The 22,471-nt window shown below is 39.2% G+C and overlaps 1 protein-coding gene across 2 annotated transcripts; it reads left to right on the forward strand.

The window, feature by feature from the left end:
- The first annotated feature begins 8,828 nt into the window (after positions 1-8,828).
- Positions 8,829-20,481, forward strand: Spc25 (SPC25 component of NDC80 kinetochore complex). Of its 2 annotated transcripts, none has more exons than XM_027420250.2 (7): positions 8,829-8,961; positions 9,892-10,041; positions 10,140-10,205; positions 13,141-13,287; positions 14,904-15,008; positions 17,387-17,485; positions 19,799-20,481. In XM_027420250.2, exons 2-7 carry the CDS (start codon positions 9,903-9,905, stop codon positions 19,921-19,923), a joined length of 681 nt encoding a protein of 226 aa, XP_027276051.1. In that variant the 5' UTR covers positions 8,829-8,961; positions 9,892-9,902; the 3' UTR covers positions 19,924-20,481. The 2 variants fall into 2 exon arrangements, with proteins under 2 accessions (XP_027276051.1, XP_027276050.1); XM_027420249.2 differs by having other exon boundaries at positions 8,851-9,006.
- The last annotated feature ends 1,990 nt before the right edge of the window (positions 20,482-22,471 follow it).

A 22,471-nucleotide genomic window follows, 5' to 3' on the forward strand; every position in this document is an offset into this window, starting at 1 on the left:
ATACTGGCCTTTTTTTTTTTTTTTCCTTTTTAACATACATGGGTTTAGTAGAATTATTCTTTTTTATTTCTGATAACTTTTAAAATTTTATTTATTTTACATACTAATTCCAGTTCCCCCTTCCCTTCCCTCTTCCCGCTCCCTCACCTACCCCTCATCTCAGCCCCATGTGCTCCTCAGAGAGGATAAGGCCTCCCATGGGAAGTCAACAAATTCTGTCCTATCACCACATTAAGGCAGGACCAGCCCCCCACCCCCAACCCAGTGTTTAGGCTGAGCAAGGTATCTTTCCATAGGAAATGGGCTCCAAAAAGCCAGTTCATTTATTGGGGATAGCTCCTGGTCTCACTGCCAGTGGCCTCATAAACTAGTAGAATTATTCTTAACTGGCAACTAGACACCTCTGGATATCATGGGCAATGACTTGTCTTATCCCAGATCTACTGAATTCTTGGTGGTAGGATCTGGGCTTTGGTCATATGAAAATACTGTGAGTGACTACAATGTAGAACCTGGCCTTGGAATAACTGAGCTAAAACATGCCGTAAGCTGCAAATTGACTTGACCAACCAATGTCTATGCTTCAGGCTTTTTTGTTTTACATATTCAGGTTTTCTAATTTCCATAATTTCTTTAATGAGCCATGAGGAAGGACATAACTTCCCTTTATTCTTTTTCTAAGAAGTGTTTGAGCTACATAATTCATGATAGTCATTTTCTTCAGAAGTGTCTTGTCCTTAAATCAGGGAATAAATGATATCAGATACATTTTGTCTAACAATTAAAAATTAAATTTCCTGTTCATTCAACATTTTGTAGTCTATGGACTGTGATGAAGCTGACTGCACATTTGCCCTTCATCTTAGGTAGTTAATTTAGACAGACTCTAGACAATCTCCAGAGAGCTCCAGTTCTGTAGATTAGAGGATAATTAACAGAAGCAAAAGCATCTCAGTGTCCTTTTTCCTCTAACACAGTCTGCTGAATCTTCTTATTCCATCATAGTTCACTGAGTCTTTTCACGTCTTTCTCAGTGTGCTGTCTTAGCATTGCCATCTCTGAACAGATTCCCATCACGTGCAGGCATTCTTTCTAGGGTGTCATGTTTCTCAGCTAAGGCTCCATGAGAGCATCAGACTGGGTGGCTTAAATAAACACTCGTTTATCTTCTCATAATCATGGAAAGTAGAAGTATATGAGGAAGAGGTCGACATTGTTATAGTTTCCTCTGTGGCCCCTCCTTGGCCTTTGGATGGCTGCCACCATCTCCATGTGTCTTCACATGGTGTTCCCTCTGTACTTGTCTACACTGGACTCTTGTCTCTTCTTTCCTTTCCTGTCTTTATGTCTCTTCTCTTACTCTTTCATCCTCCGGTCTCACCCCTTTTCACATAAATTATGAGGTTTAATTATCTAGACTTATCACTATTATTGCTGTTTAAGACAGGGGATCCAGTATGACCTTGAATCCCCAGTTCTGGCATTATCTGGTTCTTCAAATTGGTCTCTATCTTTATACTTTTTAGTCAAATAAACATGAATTGTCCAATATTGCATTTAAAAATTAAACCAAGGCCTATGAGATAGCTCAACAGGTATGAACATCTGCTGCCAAGCCTGAGAACCTGAATTCAAGCTCAGGAACACACCTGGAAGAAGCAGAACAGAGACTCCACTCACCTGGAAATACATACCTATCCACATACATATAAACACAAAATTCTTCTACACAAAACAAAGGGTACTCAAATGTACACAGTGAGGGATCATTCCATTCGGGATCAGTCTGTTCTCCTCTTGCTGTAGGCTGCTTCTCCATCTGACTTCTCTAGGTTTCCAACAACTAGAATTTTGCTATGCAGAAAAGCATTTTTGTGTTAAAAAAAAAATAAAAATCTTTCTTAGTTTGAGTCCAGTTTTGGCCACATCTTTTCAGTCACTGGGCAACCCTTGACCTGCAATGTATTTAGAGGTCAGTGAACTTCCTGAAATCACATGCAAAATGTTGGTCCTTACATTTCTTCAAAAGAGGTCATAGCTTTCAGCAGATTATCAATGGGACCCGTGTCACGTACCACATGAAGTTCACAGGCATCCCCTGTACTGTCCACGTGTCTATTCCCAGGATCTCTCCTTTCCCAGTTTCCTTGGAGACGATTACAGTACTTCATTCTCCACAGCACAACTGGCTGTGTTAATGATTGCCTTACTTTGAATGACTGTGTAGGTGTGTTTTCTTTCACTAATGTAGCCAGTCTCCAAAACCTATGCTGTTGTCCTGTTTAGAAGGGAGTTCTAGTAACTGAATGCTTTCAGCTCTCTCCAGATGGTTCCACTATGGTTTATTTAAACTTTTCCTTGGTTTTAAGTAAATTGTGCTTGTTTTAGACTGCAACATGGAGACCCTATATGGGGTAGACTTTTTTTCAGTATGTTTTGCCATAGCAAATATTTAAAAAAAAAAAAAAACGCAAGATATGTTATTGTCACAAAATGAACTATTCCTCTCTGAGTTATAGTGCCCACTGCAACTCAGCACCATTCAGACACGTTTGACTTTGGCTAGTACTGCTCATGTGTTGGCAGCAAACAAAAATAGGGCTTTAATGTCTTCATGGCCATTATCCTTTAAAAATCTAACTAAAGAATCTGCCTTTTCTAAAACAAATCATATTCGAGAACTCTCCACTGTCACCTTGCAGAGTAAGTGGATTTATTTCAGACTCTAGAGTTTAGACTCTAGTGACTTTTAGAAAATAATTACCTCCATTCTGGCTAGCATCCCAGGAATACTGGCATTCTATAATGACACTATTATAAATTATCTTGCCACAGCTTTCAGGTACCCCTTCCATTAGTCTCATTATGAACTACTCTCTAGAACTGATCATGACCTATACATCCAGAAGCTGAAGCTTGGATCACAGGAGAAACCAACACAATTGCCCAGGGAATAGTGCTATTAATTTTCTGCTTGGTGGCATTAAGGTGTTATGTAGCTGAGATCATGTTAGATGGCCGAGGGAGCACATACTCTGCAACACAGTAGTCTCAAGTTTTAGAAAATGTGGTAAAATGCATAACATATTATTTGCAACCTTAACTCTTTTTAAGCATAGTAGCATTGATGCTGTATTAACACCATTGTAACACCATTACTGTTACTCTTATCTGATGGGGGATGTTCTTCTGTATATATGTTTCTCTTATCGGTTGATGAATAAAATGCTGATTAGCAGGAAGTATAGGTGGGACTATGAGATGAGGAGAATTCTGGGGAGAAGACGAAGAGAGGAACCACCAGGAGATGCAATGTAGCTGTTGGGAAGATAGGTTGCCAGAAATTCTCCGGTAAGATAAAACCATGTAGAAATACATAGATTAGTAGTTATGGGTTAATAATTAAGAGAGAGCTATTCAGTAAGAAGCCTGAGCCACTGGCCAAACAGTTTAATAACATAAGTCTCTGTGTGTTTATTTGGGGCTAAACAGCTGTGGGACCAGGCAGAACAAAGACTCCGACTATACATATCTCCCTATCTACTGAACAATAAATCCCATTCTCCATCTCCTGGGCACTGGCAGCCACTCTTCTACTTTCTCTCTGTAAGAAGCTGGTTGCTAGTCAGGTATGATGGTTTACACCTGTTCCCAGTACTAGGGAGAATGAGGCAGGAAAATTGCTGTGAATTTGCTGTTTAATTTGCACCCTGCTCACCTGGATGGCTTGTTAAAACCAATATTCCAGAAACCAATTCCAGAGTCTTAGATTTAGTAGTAATTGAGCAGGGCCTTCGAGTTTACATGTCTACTGAACTCCCAGACAGTGGTGATGTTACTGGGTGTTGAACCTTACTTTTGAGAAGCACTGACAGGTTTTGGTCTTTACCTGGCCTGGGGAGGACAGAAGTAAATCATGCAGCAAGAACCCTGTAATCTACTAGAAGCTGTGAGGGAGCTGCATAAATACCAATGCTATACCCTCTACCTTGAGTGAACAGAGAGAGCAAGAGGAGCAGAACAGGGGCAGATGTAACTTTCAGTCTGTGCAAAGGAGATTAGGAAGTTTTGTATCCCTTCCATTGGTGTCGTTATGAACTACTCTCTAGAAGAGGAAGCATGTGACTGGGCCTTGAACATTTCAGAATATAGTGGAGATAGTACTATTGTGCTAATAACATATTTTCATTCATTAGTAGACTGCATTTAAAAGCTGTAAGTAAAATAAGCCACCCAGTTTCTTATTTATTTATTTATTTATTTATTTATTTATTTATTTATTTAACTTTATTTTATGTGCATTGGTCTGAAGGTGTCAAATCCCTGGAACTGAAGTCGCACAGTTGTGAGCTGCCATGTGGATTTTGGGAATTGAGCCCAGGTCCTCTGGAAGAGCAGCCAGTGTTCTTAACCACTAAGCCATCTCTCCAGTCCCCAACTTGGTTTCTTCTTTCCCCTTCCTTTCTCCTTTCCTTCCTCGACTCCTCCCTCCCTCCCTTTCTCCTTCTCTCCACTCCCTTCCTTCCTCCTATCCTTCCTTTATTTTGAGACCCTGTCTCCAATTACAGCCAAGATTGGACTGGAACTCACTATGTAGCCCATACTGGCCTCAAATTCATAGCAGTCCTTTCCTCAGCCTCATGAATACCAAAGTTAAAGATAAGAACCTCCATGCCTGGCTTCAGATTTACACTCTTTACAGTTAGGAGACAGTTAAAACTTTACTGGTGATTGAAGCCATGACCTCACACACGCTAGGCACTCTACCTCTGAATTATACCCTTAGTTAACGCTTGTCTTCCTCCTCTTCCAGGAGATAGATCACATGCTGGCTTCCAATTCACAGCAATCCTCCTGCCTCAGTCTCCCTAGTACTGTGAACAGGTGAAAACCATCATACCTGACTAGCAACCAGCTTCTTACAGAGAGAAAGTGCCCAGGAGTGGCTGTCAGTGCCCAGGAGATGGAGAATGGGATTTATTGTTCAGTAGACAGGGAAATAGGAGTTACGGTAGTAATGGTGCAATGGTGTTAACACAGCATAATGCTACTATGCTTTAAAAGAGTTAAGGTTGCAAATAGTACATTATGGATTTTACCACACTTTCCCAAAACTGAGTATTTTTCTTTTGGCATTGAACTTTTTCTGAGTATTGAGAAATAGTTCTGACTCCCACCATAACACTGCTATCATTCAGCCCTTTAAAAAAATTAGTAATTTATTGGTGTAATTGTTTTAAATACACAATTCATCAGTTTTTAGTAAACTTATAGAGTTGTAATCAATCACCATCACCTAGTTTTAGAGCATTTCTGTCACCTAGAAGGCTCCTGTGTGTCCTTTGGCAGCCAGGAGCTGCCACTCCTGGCCCCCACAACCAGCCATCTGCTTTCTGTGTGGATTGTCATTTCTGATAACATCATAAAAGTACAATCACATACTATATATTCCTTTGCATCTGGCTTCTTTCATGTAGCATAATGTTTTTTTTTAGGATGCCCTCCCCCAAAAAACTTTCAAAGTTTCTTTTGTAGGGGAGAATTCTTAGTGACATCATCAAACCACCATGCTGGAGGGCTCAGGAAATTCTTCTTTTCATTTACTTTTTAACATAGAAGATGAAAGAGTCTAGTGAAATCGAGTGTGTGTGTGTGTGTGTATGTGTGTGTGTGTGTGTGTGTGTAAAACAGGGTCTCACAATGTAACACTGGCTGGCCTGGAACTCATTATGTAGACCAGGCTGGACTTAAACTCGAAGAGATAACCTTGCCTCTGCCTCTCAAGTGCTAGATGACAGGCATGTGACATGATGCCCAGCAGTAAGTCCACTTTCATGGTTGTATTTATAGTTTGGTGGTTCTATTCCTCTGGAGAACCCTGACTAATCCACTGAGCAAGGCTCCTTCAAACATTTCCAGACTACAAGATGTAATATCTTTTTCCTCGCCACCCGGAAGAAAGCCAACATGGGTCCCAGACCATATATATTCCAGAGAAGACAGCATTCAGTTCAACACATAACTTAATAGATTCACAATAAATCCTTCTTGGGTTGAAATGAATGGCATATGAATATAGTGATGGAGACAATGACAGTGTGAATGGTGACAAAAGAGTTCTGCTTTCTCCTTTCAAAGGCTTAAAAAGCTATTATTTCATGATGAGCAGAAGAGGTTGGGGGTATTTTTCTCTGTCTAGTCTTCCAGATACTAGAGATTTGACAAATGATAGCAATTTCTTTCTCATGTCTTAGTTGAAAAGGAACCTGGACAAAAAATCAGTAGTTATGGCTAGGTGTGATGATGTACACACACAAATCTCAAGCACTCAGGATGCTGGCAAAGGAAAAACAGTGATCAAAGCCAGAAGCCTGGGTTACTTGGGAGGCTGAGACAGGAGGATTACAAGTTCAAGATCAGCCTGAACAACATAAACATAGTAAGACTGTCTTTAAATTAAAAAGAGGACTGGAGATATGGAATAGATTGCTTGCCTGGACTGTGCCAGGCTACATGTCCGAAATTGAATATGGAAAAAAAAACATAAAGAAAGGGAGTAAGAGGTTGTGTGGAGAAAGGAAGGGAGGGTTGTCAAAGATAGCCTGGTCTATACAGCAAGATCAAATATAGAAACAACTCAACCTCCGTTAACTCCCGCAGAGAAAGCATTTGCTATCCTAGAGTAGGTCACTCTGAAAACAAATGTTGCTAAAGGCAATCTCTTTCTTAGTCCACAGTCCTTGGCACCTAGACTCTCATCACTCAATGGCCAAATTGAGAGTAGTGGAAAGGTGAGCAGGAAAAGGCCTCCAGTTAGCACCCTGCCTTGAATCTTAACTGTCAGTGGAAAATCTAGAGCAAGTATTATCTTTCATTCAGCTGCAGACCTAAGGCACCCAAGATATAAAATGTAAGGTAAATGCTACTACATATCCAAAACCAGAAGTCACTGCATCAGCATTCAAAGTTAAAGGCTTTTCACAGCAAACTATAGGTCTAATTTTAAAACTCATTAAGATGATTTCATTTTTTTTAAAAAAATGTGTTTGTGGGGTTGGAGAGACAATTAGCAGTTAAGAACACTGGCTGCATTTCCAGAGGACCTGGGTTCAAGTCCCAGCCTCATATTGTGACTCACTATCTGCAACTCCAGTTCCAGGGATCTGATGGCCTCTTCTGACCTCCAAGGGCACTATGTACTCACATGGCTCACAGACATATATGTATGCAAAATACTTATACACAATAAATAAATAAATGAATAAATAAAAATTGTGTTTGTGGGGAAGCCATATGTACAAGTGAATGTGCGTGTCCATGGAGACACTTGGGTGCTGGGAACATAACCCAGGTCCTCTGCAAAGGTGGCCAAATTTGTTAATAACAGGCCCCAGGCAAGAAAGTGACTTTCAGACACACTGTGGTGTGCTAACTGGTGATGACTAGTCATGATTCATAAGTCTTGATTTTTAGTTCTTGAGGATTAAATGGCCCAAATCTGGTATTCCTGAGATACCTTAATCTTGTAGATGCTGTTTGGATGCTTTAAGGCAAGCAAAAGAAACAGTAATGTTGTGAGACCTTTGATCTTCAAGCAGGGAGTTATTTTCAGAAACAAATCATAACTACAATCTTTCAATACTGACCATCTCTAGTTCCCTTTCTTTAGAGGGCATAATCTCAACTCCCTATTTTTTTTTTCAGTTTTGCAAAGAGAGATGTAAATAGCAAGTCTGTTTCACCTGTGAAATTTGATTCCCCACTGGAAGTTTGCTTCTGACAATTCCTAGTGTCTTAGTTAGGGTTTGCTATTGCTGTGATGAGACACCATGACTACAGTGACTGTTTCATTGGAAGCGTACAGTTTCAGATGATTAGTTCACAACCATCAGGGTGGGGAGCATGTCAGTGTGCATGCAGACACGGTGTTCACTACATCTTGACCAGATGGCAGCAGGAAGTTGACTGATTCACTGGGCAGTATCCTGAGTAAATGAATCCTCAAAGCCCACCCCCACAGCTACACACTTCCTCCAACAAGGCCATACTTACTACAACAAAGCTACACCTCCTAATAGTGCCAGTCCCTATGAGATTACGGGATTATGGGGACCAATTGCATTCAAACTACCACATCTAGTTTTAAATCTTTAATATTGTTATTACTTTTAAAGCATGTGTTTTAAAATAGCTTGGTGTCTCCTACCCGTCTATCTTCAGGGAGTGTGGTTTGCTTTGGTAGTACTCTGGTTCTATTCAGTTTGAAGTTCTGCAAGATCCGGGAGCATATTGTTCTTGTGATGTAGGTTTAAAAGTCAGTATCTGACGAACTGGCTGATAGTGCCAGGGTGGAGAGTGCCTGTGGACTAGCCAATGGCTCACAACTGTTCCAGGGATACGATGTCCTCTTATGTAAACACATACAAATATAGAAATTAAATAAGTAAAAATGCTCAAGTTAAAGCAGTGTTAGAGAAGCTTGGGAAATTCAAACAGTAAGTTTTGGTAAATAGTTTGGTAACTTTCAGGATGCTGCTGCCTAGCCAGTCATAACTGGAGTCAGTTCAGGGATATTTTGTCATTTCCAAAATAAAATGAGTACAAAGGAGAGGGGTATATATTTCATAAAAGAATGCAATTAAATTTCAATTTTTTATGTTTTTCTTCGTCCTGTGATTAAGTCCTTCTAGCTATCTCACTACAGACCCAGAGTCTGGCTAAGACAAGAACTACGAACCCCAGAGTGCCCAGCTCCATATTTGTCCGCGAGAATTCCTCGGGCCGATATCAACCAATCCTTGCACGGGGAGCCTGAGCTGCCAGCCAATCAAAAGGCGAGTTGACTGGCGGGTAGCGGAGGTCCAGAGTTTGAAATCGAAAGTGCTCGGCTGGAGAGCTGCTGGCTGGTTCCTGCCGGACGCGTCCGCTCTGGTGAAGACGGTGGCGTTCCTGGCCGCCCAGGTCGGGGAGTCTTCTGAAGGGCTGTGGTGCTCGCCACTCGCGTGGGTGAGGGAAAGTCGGCCTGGGCCTGCCGGCGTGTGTCGACACCGCCTGGAACGCGGGCCTCCGCTGTTAGCCGCGGGGTTCCGGTTGCCTCATCCGTCCGTCCCTCTGGTCCCTGACCCCACCCCACCGATGCCCCTCCGTCTCCCCGCCCGCAGGGGGAATAGCAGGACCCGGCCGGCCGCAGGGGTCTAGTACCAAAAACCAAGACCTTCTGGGTCTCCTTGCCTGCGAACAGGTCCTTAGAAGGGCAAGTTGACTGACACCCGGGCCCTGTTAAAACATGACTTGGAAGTTTCATATAGCACATTTTGATTAATATTTCCCCTCCCTCACCTCCCTTCATGCTACTTCTCTCAGAACAGACTGACGCACTTTCACCACAGTTAAGCCCAAGTGGCTGGAATTATCCTGTTGCTAACTACCGGACTGTTGATGGATTTTGTGTATTTATTTATTTATTTATTTATTTATTTATTTATTTATAGACGGGTTCTAGCCACAGTGCTGGGACTACAGGTGTACATACACCCTCATATCCTGCTAACTACCGGACTGTTGATGGGTTTTGTTTGTTTGTTTGTTTATTTATTTATAGACAGGGTCTAGCCACAGTGCTGGGACTACAGGTGTACATCCCCATGCCCTGCTGTTTTTAGACAAGGTCTCAGGTATTTCAGGCTGCTCCTGGGTTTTGCTGAGGATGACCTTTGACTTCTGACCTTCCTATCCCAGCTTCCAAATGCTGGAATTATATATAGTCTGTTCCTTTACGATGGCTGAACTGTGGAATTTAACCATTTCGTAGCTAAACCAAACTGCGGGCATATACTCAGACTATGTGATGTATTTGGTGTCAATAATAATTATGTGTCCTCTGTTTTGCAGCGTCTAACACAATGTTTGAAGACGAACTGGCGCTTTTTGATAAAAGCATAAATGAATTTGGAGAAAAGTTCAGAAACAGCCTCATTGGCAATCCTAGTCAGGTGCTGGGGGTTAGAGATGCCTTCAGGGACTCCATTAGAGCACTTTCAGGTATTGCCCTTAATGTCCAACTTGCTCATTTTCTGTTCTTACATACTTTCTACTGTTATTTCAGCGGAATCAAAACTTGTGTTGCATTTGTCTTTCAGAAAAGCTGTCTCTGAAACTCAAGGAAGAAGAAAGGATGGTGGAGATGTTTTTGGACTATCAAAATCGTATGTGAAAAGCTGTAGATCAGTTTTTAGATTGAATGTCTTTATCGTGAAATCTTCTTACAAGTAAGACAGTGTAGTAGTAAGTGTCCATACATTCACATCCATGCATACACACATTCATCAAAATTCTATTCCTGTCACCAGCTTAAAGTTGAATATCTTTTGCCTTCTAATACTATGAATTTTTTCTGTTTTATATTTGAATACTATATGAATGGCATTTTATAATGTATCCTGTCTCTTTTTAATTAAGTAAGGTATGAGTATGCTTATGTATAAAGGCCAGCCTTTAAAATAAAAGGAGTTTGTTTTTACATTGGAAATCCCAGCCAAGGATTTACCTGGAGTTTCTTGGAACTTTGGAGTCTGGTTAACATTCTAATAATCATATCCTTACCACCACTCTTCCCCTCTCATTTCTATAGCTCTCCAGATATTTCAATGCATCTTTTATTGAATCATCATACATAAGCCATAAACCTGGGGCAATTGGTCAAACTTTCATAGAGACATTTGGTTTAAGGGTACTATGTTTTAAACACTTAAACTGCAACACACACACACACACACACACACACACACACACACACACACATACACACACACTGTGGTTGAAAAAAAATAACAATTAACAAAATTCAATGAATATTTGATTGTTCTTGCCCTGGATTAAGGAAGCAGTGCATAAGGTATGCTCAGAATTTAGTGGAGATGAAGACAGGGAGACCATAGTTAAAACATATTGTAATACTTGCTGTAATAATGGAATGCATGCATTGTGGATGTAGGCTTTGGAGGGCTTGATTCAATGAGTTGCAGAATAGTTAATAACTTACCCTTAGTTCACATAGTCTAAGCAGTTTGCACATTTTGACTTGAAATCCTCACAATTTTAAGACAGGTTTATCTTAACCGTTTCTTGTGAGAAGTCTTGCTTTGTTGGTTTAGTTGATTGAGATGGGGCATCACTTTCTTTATAGCCCAGGCTGGTCCAGAACTTGTGGTGTTCCTTCTCAGTCTTGTAGACTCACCTTCACTTTTCGGGCACTAGGATTAGAGGCACCACCACACTCTTCTTACCCTTTTTTTTTTTTTTTTTTTTCTTTTAAAAGATTAAGATTTCTGTAATAGTACCCTGGCCTTGAATAAAGTATGTAACTATGAGGTATTTAACAAGGATCATAGCATTTAGTAGTTTTGTTTTTATTTGAGTCAAATGTGAATTATTTCACCTGTATGTTGAATTTTGTAGCCTTTCTCTTTGTTTTTGACTCAGATCTTTCTCCTTCGTGGTTAGTTTTGTAATTTTGTTCCTATAGATGCTGCTTTTCTGGTTTTATAAGATTTCATTTTGTCTTTGAAATATTTAGTAAGTTTAGAATTTATTTTGAATTCTACACTGCTTAAAGAGAGTATTCTACCCCCTTGGTGCTCTGTTTGTATTTTTCTTGTCATACTAACTTCCTAAACACACCATAGTTGCCTCCAGGGTCCTTGTTTCCCTGAGTTGGGTATTGGTTGGTTAGTACATTATTGGGGTTAAGTGTATCCACTGGGAGTACTGTATCTTACAGGCAGTTCCTGGTTAGGTTAATAAGGTCTCTCACAGCTCCCTTTTCTCACCTATGTGTTGTCAGGTGAATTTACTGGTTATTCTTGTTAGATGGTCTGTTGCCTGCCCCCTATTTCCCCTGGGCCTGCAGTAATGTCTAGACTCTGGGAAGTAGACATACTACCTTAGTAGTATTTAGAAGAACACAGTGTAATCTAGAATCCAACTCAGCTGTGTGTTTAAGGCAAGTTGTAGGGTTTCCTCCCACCCCCGCCACACACACAGAGCCTGTTTTCTTGATGTGGATTATTAAGTTGTAGATGATACTTTGTTTTTGTCATGTGAAAATTATAAGCTCCTCTATATATCTAGTTTAAGAAATAGTGGCAGAGTTGGCACAGACTACCTATATTACTTGGAAGGCTGTTACAGAGCACTGAAAGTTCAAGGCCAGTTTGAGCAACTCAGTAAAAGAGCTTGGGGTGTAGTTTGGGGGAATGGAGTGTTTGGTTATCGTTTTTTTGAGAGCCTGGGTTTAATTTAATCCCCAGTACAATAAAAAAAAATTCAGTATGAAGAGTGGGTATGTAATTTATATAACATGCTCATATGATACATTTTCCTAATATTTTATCTTTACTGTATCTAACCATATTTGCTTTTAGTGGATTGGTTTTTTATATATATTTTTAAAGATTTGTTTCTTTTTGTTTATGTGTATGGGTATATTTACAGGAGGTAGATCCTTTTTCACCATGTGGGATTCAACAAGTTTGGCAGCAAGCACTATTACCTACTGAATCATCTCATTGGTCCTGTCACTCACTATATGTCACTCAAATACATGGTGATGTCTACTGTGTTTTAGTTTTAGATTTGCCAGTCTTATCACCATTTTCTTCTGTCTTTGGTACATTCCAGACAGCTCTTTCTGCAAAGCACGGTGAAAGGATGTCTTGCAGTGTTGGATTGTCTTCTGTGATGGGCTTTGCTAATAGACTTTCTTGGAACTACAGGAGTCATGAGCTTCTCATTTCCTACTTTGTGAATTAATTTGGTTTCTCAAACTTAGAAGCATTTTTTTTATTTTAAAGACAACTAATGAAGCAGATTTTCTTTTAACATTTATGCTTTTTGAGTCATGAAATATGTTTTTCAAAGCACTCTTTATACTAGGGAGATAGAGGCCAAAGGATTATGAGTCTGAGGCCAGCCTTTGCTACATACTGAGTTTGAAGCCAGCCTAGGTTTACATAGGCTCTGCCTTCAAAACAAAATGCAAAAACAATTTATTGATATTAAAGTCAATGATTTTTGTGTTTCCCTTAGTTATAAGTCAGAGAGTAGTCTGTATGTATTTTAAATGCCATGTGTTTCTTACAGAGCTCTGTAAGCAGAATAAGCTCATTCAAGAAAAAAAAGATAACCTGTTAAAGATGGTTGATGAAGTAAAAGGCAAGAAGCAAGAATTGGAAGTGCTGATAGCAAATATCAAGGACCTTAAGGAAGAGTATTCTAGGAAGAAGGAAAGTAAGTTCATGGTTACATTTAAAATAGTTGGCTGAATTTCAAAGACAGGATGGTTCACAATTGTGTGCATCTTGCCAGCTCTATTTCATGTGTAAGTAAGTAGATGACACTTAAGGGCATAGCCAGCCTAGGATCTCTGCTAGGTCACTTAGGTCAACCAAGTGGGCTTGGTTTTCTTTTTGTGATTATTGTTTTGCTTAAAAGGTTTTGTCCAATTTCAGTTACAACCAGACCCTCATATTGTTATTTCTCTGGTTGTAACTGAAATTGGACAAAACCTTTAGTATCTCATGTAGCCTGGGCTGACCTCAAGTTTATTACTAAGGATGTCTTTGAACTTCTGGTCCTCCTGCTTCTACCTCCTGAGTGCTGGGATTGCAGGCATGCATCACAAACATTTATGGACCATAAAATCTCTGCCAGGCAGTTAATGCACAGACTCACAACTGATGAAAGTGTGGAGAATATGTGGCTGCCCCTAAAAGGGACATCTATATCACATTCACTATCCTGCCAAGGCTCAGAGGGCATCACAAAAAAAATGTAAGGCTCGGAGCTTGGGGAGGAGTGCTGTGAAACATTGTCTTTTGGATGTGATATGGCCAGTGTGCTCATGAATTCTCAGCAGCTGTGGTTACCAGCATGAGTTTGGGCCAGTCAACATAGATAGGAAGATGGGCCCACGAGAGCCCACCCTCAAAGAACAGTGTGGGCTGGGAGTAGTGGGTGTTAGTCTTCAGTGGTATAGCTGCTGATAGTAAGTTGCACAAGCTATGCCCCAATAAATAAACTCAACCTTTGCTCCTGCAGGAAGCTCAGTTAAACTCAGCAAGTTGCACACACAAGACATGAAAGGAGGGGAGGGGAGGCCACCTGTAGGGAAGAAGCAGGGTTTCAGCAGGAGAAAGATGAGACAGGGTAATAGGAGGTAAAAATAATGTGTGTGTGTGTGTGTGTGTGTGTGTGTGTGTGTGTGTGTGTGTGTATAACTGAAAGGATAAAAAGATCCTTATCTCTGTCTCATTTAGAAACATTCATACTACAAAGCCCTGTTCTGTAAAAACTTCCATATTTGAATAATGCTTTATTTAGAAAGGAAATTTCCTAGCCTATAGACTCTTCAGAGCTCTTGAAAATAGGAGTTTGGTTAATGCTTTCTTTTCCAGAGTTCTCATCCAATACTAAATTGTGAACTTAACTTCTTTTCTTACCTGCCATCTATTAGTTAGACTTATGTGTTAACTTAAAATAATTGTAAACCAGCATGAAATGAGGCTGAATTCTCATGGGAAGCAGTTATGCTTAGAGGAGTAAAATATTTTTCCCATAAAGCAATTAGTATTTATGTAGCCAGAAAACAACGATAATAATAATGATGAAATCTTTTTCTAGGCTAGTTATACAAGTCCCTGGCCTGATTATCTATATCTCTAACAATCTTTTCTTTCATCTTGAACAGAAGCCCCTTTTGTTATTTGTTAGTTAGAAATTGAATAAATATGAACAGATTGATATGCCTGGCATAATATTTTAGTAGTTTTCAAGTTTCTTAAAATTAATTCAATAAGCCTTAAACTGAAAATCACCTGAAGTATTTGACACTGTTTAAATCGTAGCCATTTCCACTGCTAACAAAGCTAATGAAGATAAACTGAAACGCCTGCAGAAATCAGCGGACATGTACAGAGATTGCCTTGGACTGGAAATTAGGAAGGTTCCTGGTAAGTTTATTGCTGTAACTGGTATATAGAAGATTAGAAAAGGGGTATCTAGAGAAGAGAAGAATCTAAGATATTTTCAAATAAGCTAGTAAGCACATCATTAGGTTTTTAGAAGATAGACCAATGTCTACCTTTCTAATCATCTAAATATAAGTACTCTTGTTTTATTTATCTAGGATTCTAATGAAAATAACAAAAACACCATGCAAAAATTTACTGTTCTTGGTTTTCAGTGGCATTTGTGTCATCTCCAGTTGCCTTAAGAATGGTGATTTGTGAATGCTAGTGTAATTACTCATTCTATTAATGTAATGTGATTTATTCTATCTTTTTATCAATTTGATTGCTATGAGCAATTGGATTATATCTGTTTTTTAGCTTTAGAAGTAGTACATATACTTTGTCCCTTGGGAGGATTCTTTCCCAGAGGGAAGTTGCTATATTAAAAAGTACATGAGTATTTTTATAGCTATTATGTACATATATGTTAATTGGTTACAATGAATAGGATTTGGGAGCTTCCCAAGATAAGGCTTGGTGAGTCACTGAGGGGACTTAATTCATAGGGAATATATTTTAAGACATGTAGTGGATGCCTAAACCAGTTAGTTGTGAATCCTGCATGTGCACACTTAAGATAGATAAGTTTGTATATTTTATTTATTTATTGCATTTTTAAGTCATTTTTGGATGTACATGTGTGCCATTGCACTCTTTGGAGGTTTCATGTGGGTTCTGGGGACTGAATTCAGGTCATCAGGCTTAGCTACAAGTGCCCTTCCCTGCTGAGCCATTTCTCAACACCCTCCTTCCTCCTAAGCTGTTTTATTTATTGTTACTGTGTGATTATGATGGTGGGAAGGGCACAGTGTGTGTTGGAACCAAGTAGCATCCTTTATTATAAACTGGTAAAAGTAAAGTGTTTCCCTGATTTCTGAAAGCTGCTTAAGCAGATCAGTTGAACCAGAGGAATGGATGATAACAACCTGTCTTTAAGAGAGCATCAGAACTGACATAAATAAAAGGGTGACAAGCTGTGTCCACCACACAACTGGTAAATTGCTTGGTGCCCTGGCAGGAGGAAGTACCAACCCACAAAGACTCTTTGCCTGTTGGTGACTCTCAGAGAAGTACCCTCTTCTGTGTATTCAGGGGAAGAGAAAACACCAAATTAAACTTCATTTTGTTTAACTGAGTATATTACCAAATCTTTCCTTGGCATGCACATCTCTTCCAGTACCATTAACTGTCTAAAATCTGGGGTACTGACAGTTTCTTCACTTTGAATTTGGATGTAAGATAAGTCTTTCCTAAGTTTCTGAAGAATTCCTTTTATAACTAGGAACTTTAAATAAGATTGCTTAATTTTTTATGCTATAGAAGAAACTAAAATGTATGTGAATTTACACATTGTAGCAGCCAGGCATTTGGAAGCATTTCATGGTATTTTTGGATAATTAACTTGAAAAATATAAAATGAATTCATTTAACAATATAGGTTTTATTGTAGTAAGATTTGTATAATGTAAAACTAAGCTATTTACATTAATTACATCTACAATGTTGTGTAACCATCACCAACCACTATGGATTTCTATTATTTTTATTTTTATCACCCCAGACAGAATTTTTTAAAAGCTCTTAGTAACCTTGAATTTATTATTATTTTTTGTTTCTGTGAATTTATCTTATCTATTCTAGTTTTTTATATTGTTGAATCAAACAATAATTCTTCTTTTGCATCTTAGCTTTGTATTTCCAAGGTTTGTCCATGCTGTAGTTATATATGAGAAGTTCATTCCTTTTTAGGTCTGGGCAATGGGTATATATATGAACATATTATATGAACATATATATATGTATAGTGTATATGTATACAATGTGTGTTTAACTGTTAATCTACAAGGGGGAGAGCTGACACTGGATTGTTGCCGCTTCTGGTTACAGTGACCTCCTTAAATCTCTGCTTTTGTATTTTCAAGTTGTAGGACTTTTTAAGTGTATTCCATGTTTTCAAGCCTTAGTGGGTATTTGATTTACAAATACTTGCCCCAATTTTGAGAGCTTCTTCCATGTTTTTGATAATATCCTTTTGAAGAAAAAAAAAGAGGTTAATGTCAGTTAATATCCCCCTTTTCTGTTCTCCCTTTGTTGTCTGTTTTAATGTCATTTAAACTAACTTGTAAGTTCTAATTTGGAGATACTGGTTAAGTGGATACACAGCAGTGCACATAATGATCAAAGAAGGGGCAGGGGTGTGTGTGTGTGTGTGTGTGTGTGTGTGTGTGTGTGTGTGTGTGTGTGTGTGTAAATATCTCCACTGAGAGCCTTGACATTCTAAGTATTCTCATATTAAATGGTTTACTCTATTTCTTTAGGTGATAAATTGCAGTTTATATTCACTAGTATTGACCCTAAGAATCCTGAGAGCCCATATATGTTTTCCCTAAGCCTAAATGAAGCTAGAGATTATGAAGGTATGTACTCCTGTCTCTTTCTTGTGTTTAAGATCAGTACCCTCACCTGTCACTTGACTCAAAATAAGGACAGTAGTGTTTGCACAAGCTGTTTCCTTTCCAGTGTTTCTTCTTGAGGTGCTGTTCTCTAAAGAATGTGAGAGTAGTTCCGCCTTGTAGGTGTATTTAGGGGCCCTAATAAGTAAAACCTCTCCAGGATGACACAGAATCATGGGGGCTGAAAAAACTCTTGAGACCAAAGTTCATTGCAGTTCATATGTAAATTTGATTACCTTTGCAAAGAACTTGAAGCTAAAATTGTGACTCGCAGTATGAATAGTTTAGTCATTGCCACTTTGTGTAAAATAATCAAAATGTGGTAATTTATTTTCCTCAAAATATTTTTTTTAAAGACTGTTTCATCCTGAAAAGCCTCACACATTCACAGCGGGGTTGGTTACTGGTTCTGCAGCAGGTCAGAGAATCTTTAATTTATAGGGAATGTATGTGATTGCTAACAATGTGAACACTAAGGTCAAAATATGTTTGCACCTTCTTAATTCTTATAGTCCTTTATATAAATGCACTTTAATTTGTTGGTGTTCATAAAAATGATTCTCACCTGCGACATTTTAATGCTTATGTAGCTGGCAGATAGATACACAGGGTGCTGTATGCTCTGGGGTCCTGGTGATTCACTGTCATCCTATAGGACTCAGATTTGGAGAATCTTCATCCACAAAATATTTGAGAATTTCCTCTTAAGTAATTGTCTTTTAATCAAATGAGTGCTAGGTATTAAAGATCAAACTCCCAAAACCTATTCCCTAGTTTTCCAATTTTTTCTAAATTGTATATAATCAGTATATAGTCTGTTTGTGATGGTTAGTGTGAATTGTCAACTTGACACAGTCTAGAGTCACTGAATAAATACTTAAGTGAGTCATTATCTTGTATTAATTGAGGCAGGAAGACCTTATGGTAAGTGGTGCTGTTTCCTGGCTAGGATCCTGAGCTGTAGACATAGAGAAAGGGAGCTGAGCAGGAACGTGTATTCATTGCTCTCTACTTCCTGACTGTGAGTGCCAGGGGACCAGCTGCTGCAAGCTCTTGCTGCCTTGATTTCCCCACAATGCTTGATTGAACTGTGAGCTAGAATAAGGTCTTTCTTAATTTGCTTTTGTCAGAGCAAACTCTACCAAAGCCAGAAAGCCATACTGTTAAGTTCTTCCTCCTGAACAAAGGAGATGGTTAATGTAGAAAGAGCTGTATCATTCTGTTGGCAACTCACTCTGGAGGCTTATTCTACCAACATGTAGACATGCTGACATGAGGATTTTTGTAAATTGTGATTTTTGTCTCATTTAATTAGTGAACTCTGCAAATACCACTCTTGGAACACTAACCATGCTTTCCACTGACTTCCATTGCACTTGAAAAAACCTTGGTTATTGCTTGGGCAGTTTATGGGACCACTGGCAATGGAACCAGTAACTATCCCTAGTTCATGAACTGGCTTTTTGGAGCCCATTCCTTATGGAGGGATACCTTGCTCGGTCTAGATACAGGGGGAAGGGTCTTGGTCCTGCCCCAAATGATGTGACAGACTTTGATGATTTCCCCATGGGAGGTCTCACTCTCTCTGAGGAATGGATGGGGTGGGGGTGAGGTGGGGAGATAGGAGGGAGAGGGAACTGGATTGGTATGTAAAATAAGGTTGTTTTAAAAGTAGTAAAATAATCAATTTTTTAAAATCTTGGATCTTCCTTTCAAAAATCATAAATTATAAAGAATTTCCATCGAGTCAGGTGTGTCTGCTTTTGCCTTTAATCTAATCACTTAAGAGGCAGAAGCAGATGGATCTCTGAGTTTCTGGTCTACATAAAGATCCCAGGCCAGCCACACCTATATAGCAAGACCTTGTCTCAAAAAAAGAAAGGAAAAAGGAAAAAAAGGATTGTCATTCAAAGTTGTACTTTTTTTTTTTATATTGTGACAAGAAACTTAGAAGTCACGCTAATGTTTTGCACAGAAAATGTCTTTTAATAGTTAAAACAAAATGTATATATGAAATATGATGGAGATAGCCTTGGTGTCACTCAGCTCTCAGTCCCTGGCTTAGATTTAAAGTGGGACTGTGGTACTTACAGTTGAATACTTAGGGATTAAGGAAAAGGGCTAAAAGATAACTATGAATTCAAGTGTATTAGTTTATGCTCAGAGCATTTCAGTAAAGTATAATGGTCATTGAGACCAGTTTAGAGCCTGCGTTAGAAACACTTCTACACACACACACAGAGCCCCTCATTTAAAGTATCTTCTTTTTCCTTCCAGTGTCTGACTGCTCACCTCATCTTGAGTGCCTAGCAGAATTTCAGGAGAAAGTCAGGAAGACCAACAATTTTTCAGCGTTTCTTGCTAATGTTCGGAAAGCTTTTATAGCTACGGTTTATAATTGATGTAGAAATTATATGTGGCATTTTGTTTACTTCATTATTGTATAATACCCTAAAAGAGTTTTCATCTCTTGCCCCTCTGGTTCTTCAGTGTTTTGTGTGGTATGAAGGAAACTAGAATACATCATCCCAAACATACACCTTTAACATAAACCTTATCAAAAACAGTTAAACAGCAGCAGAGTTAGAAAACTGCTGTGCCCTCCCTCAATTTGCCTAAACACTGGACCTAAAATGATAAAGGTGTCTAGCCTCATACCCACAAAAAGAGGGGAGTTAACCACTAAAAAGATCTTCTACCACTTCAGACATGGCACCACCGGAGAAATGGACAAGCTTACTTCATTAACTTACTCCCATAAATTTATTCTCCATAATTCCCCATCTGTGGAAGCCAAAAGTCAAATCCGCTGTCTGTCTTGTCAGGCCTGTAAAATCCAACTGTTCTCTGTTGAAGATGCTGTGTAAACTTGAGTTCTAAGCCTGTTTGGAGTTCTGTTTGGGTTCTCTCTACAGTGTACATGCATGTGTTAATAAACTTGATTAGTTTTCTCTTGTGAACTCAGTCTTTGTAACTGTCTCTTCAGTATGAATTTATGAGACTTGAAGGGAAATGATTTCCTCCCTCACAGATGTATTTCTGTAATTATTCTCATTAAAATCTTAGAGGGAAATTGATAAAGTAAAACACACCCTTTAAAAAGTAAAGCAAAAATTGGTGAGATAATTCACTTGGTACAAATACTGCCTCCAAGCCTGATGACCCAAGTTTAGTCCCATGACCCACATATTATGAGGAAACTAACTCCCCACAATTGTTCTCTTTCATCCATGCCATGGCATGTGTGCCTGCATGCATGCACACAACATAAAAAATTTTAAATGAAATATATATCCTTAGAATTCATTAATCTTTGTAAGTTAAACACAGTAAGAGATTAACAACAATAACTGCATTTTAGTCCTTTAGAAGAACAAAAACAATACACTACGTAATTATTAAAAGAGATTTACTTGGTTGGCTTACATGATTAGAGACAGAATAGTCCATCAAGACCTATGTGCATACAGGAGTTGCCAGGAACTCGGTAGCTCCTTGGTCCATGAAACTTGAAGCTCCAGAAAAAGGGAGACCAATGATACAGTACCAGTCTGAGGCTGAAGGCTGGGAAATGAGACGGCCACTGATATGACTCTCCATTGATTGGTTAGTGTCCATTGGCAGTGACAGCAACAGCATCAGATGTACTTAGGAAGAATGGCACTTGCACTTCCTGTGTGGCTTTCTCTTTTCCTACTTTTGTTCCGTCCAGGTCCCCTATGATGGTACTAGCTGCCCCTGTTCAAAGCAAGTCTTTCCAGATACTCCCCCACATTTTATCCTCTTGGGAAATACCCTACCCTAATGTACCATCTCCTCTTAGGCATCTCTGAATCTATGTTGACACTCAAAATGAGTCATCCATAGTAACTTTCAACAAAATAGAACAATTGTAATAGTGGCAAATCATTAAAGATTACTCGAATACAAACACTGAAATATTCTAATAGTTAATGATATCTAAGATAGCTATTAGTTGGCTAATGTGGGTATTATATCCAGTGTGAATATACTGAACAAGAATTCACCTAATGTTACATTGTGTTACCACATTTTGTCACATTCCACTACTCAACAACAGGATACAACTTAAAAATGTAGGAATTTTTACTTCTAGAATTTTCCATTTAATGTTTTTAGACTTGTTGACCATGGATGATTAACGCTGCAACTGGGACCATACTCATCCAAACCACTTTCTCTGAACAAAATACCAGTTGACCACAAAGCAAGTTAGTGAATACTTTTTATAGCAACTTCTATGAGCCCAGTGTTTCTAAGCCCTTGCTGTACATCTGCTCATCAGTCTTCTCCCAACTTGTGAAATAGATGCCATTAATAACTCGATTCTGCAGTTAAATGAAATATATCAAGATCTCCTGAGCAAATTGGGAGCATGGGAAGGGGGGGGAGCTAGGAGAATGAGAAGGGGAGAAGAGGGGGGGGTGCAGAGGACATGAGGGAGCAGAAAGGTTGAGTCAGGTGAAGGATAGAAGATAACAAGAATGGAGATACCATAATAGAGGGAGACATTTTAGGTTACAGAGAAATCAGGCACTAGGGAAATGTCTGGAAATCTACAAAGATGACACCAGCTAACAATCTAAGCAACAGAGGAGAGGCTACCTTAAATGCCCTCCCATGATAATGAGATTGATGACTGACTTATATGCCACCCGATAGCCCTCATCCAGCAACTGGTGGAAGTAGAAGCCGACACCCACAACTTATCACTGAACTGAACTGGAATCCAGATGCAGAGAAGGACGAGTGAAGAGCAAAGGGGTCCAGACCAGGCTGGTGAAACCCACAGCTGATCTGAACATCGGGGAGCTCTTGGTCCCAGCATGAGACTGATCCAGACCCCAGGAACATGGGTTTCAGTGAGGAAACCTCAGAAATCTACGGGACCTCCTATAGTAATTCAGTACTTACCCTAGCATAGGTGTG

Source organism: Cricetulus griseus, chromosome 6 (assembly GCF_003668045.3).
Source record: "Cricetulus griseus strain 17A/GY chromosome 6, alternate assembly CriGri-PICRH-1.0, whole genome shotgun sequence".
Classification (NCBI taxonomy): domain Eukaryota; kingdom Metazoa; phylum Chordata; class Mammalia; order Rodentia; family Cricetidae; genus Cricetulus; species Cricetulus griseus.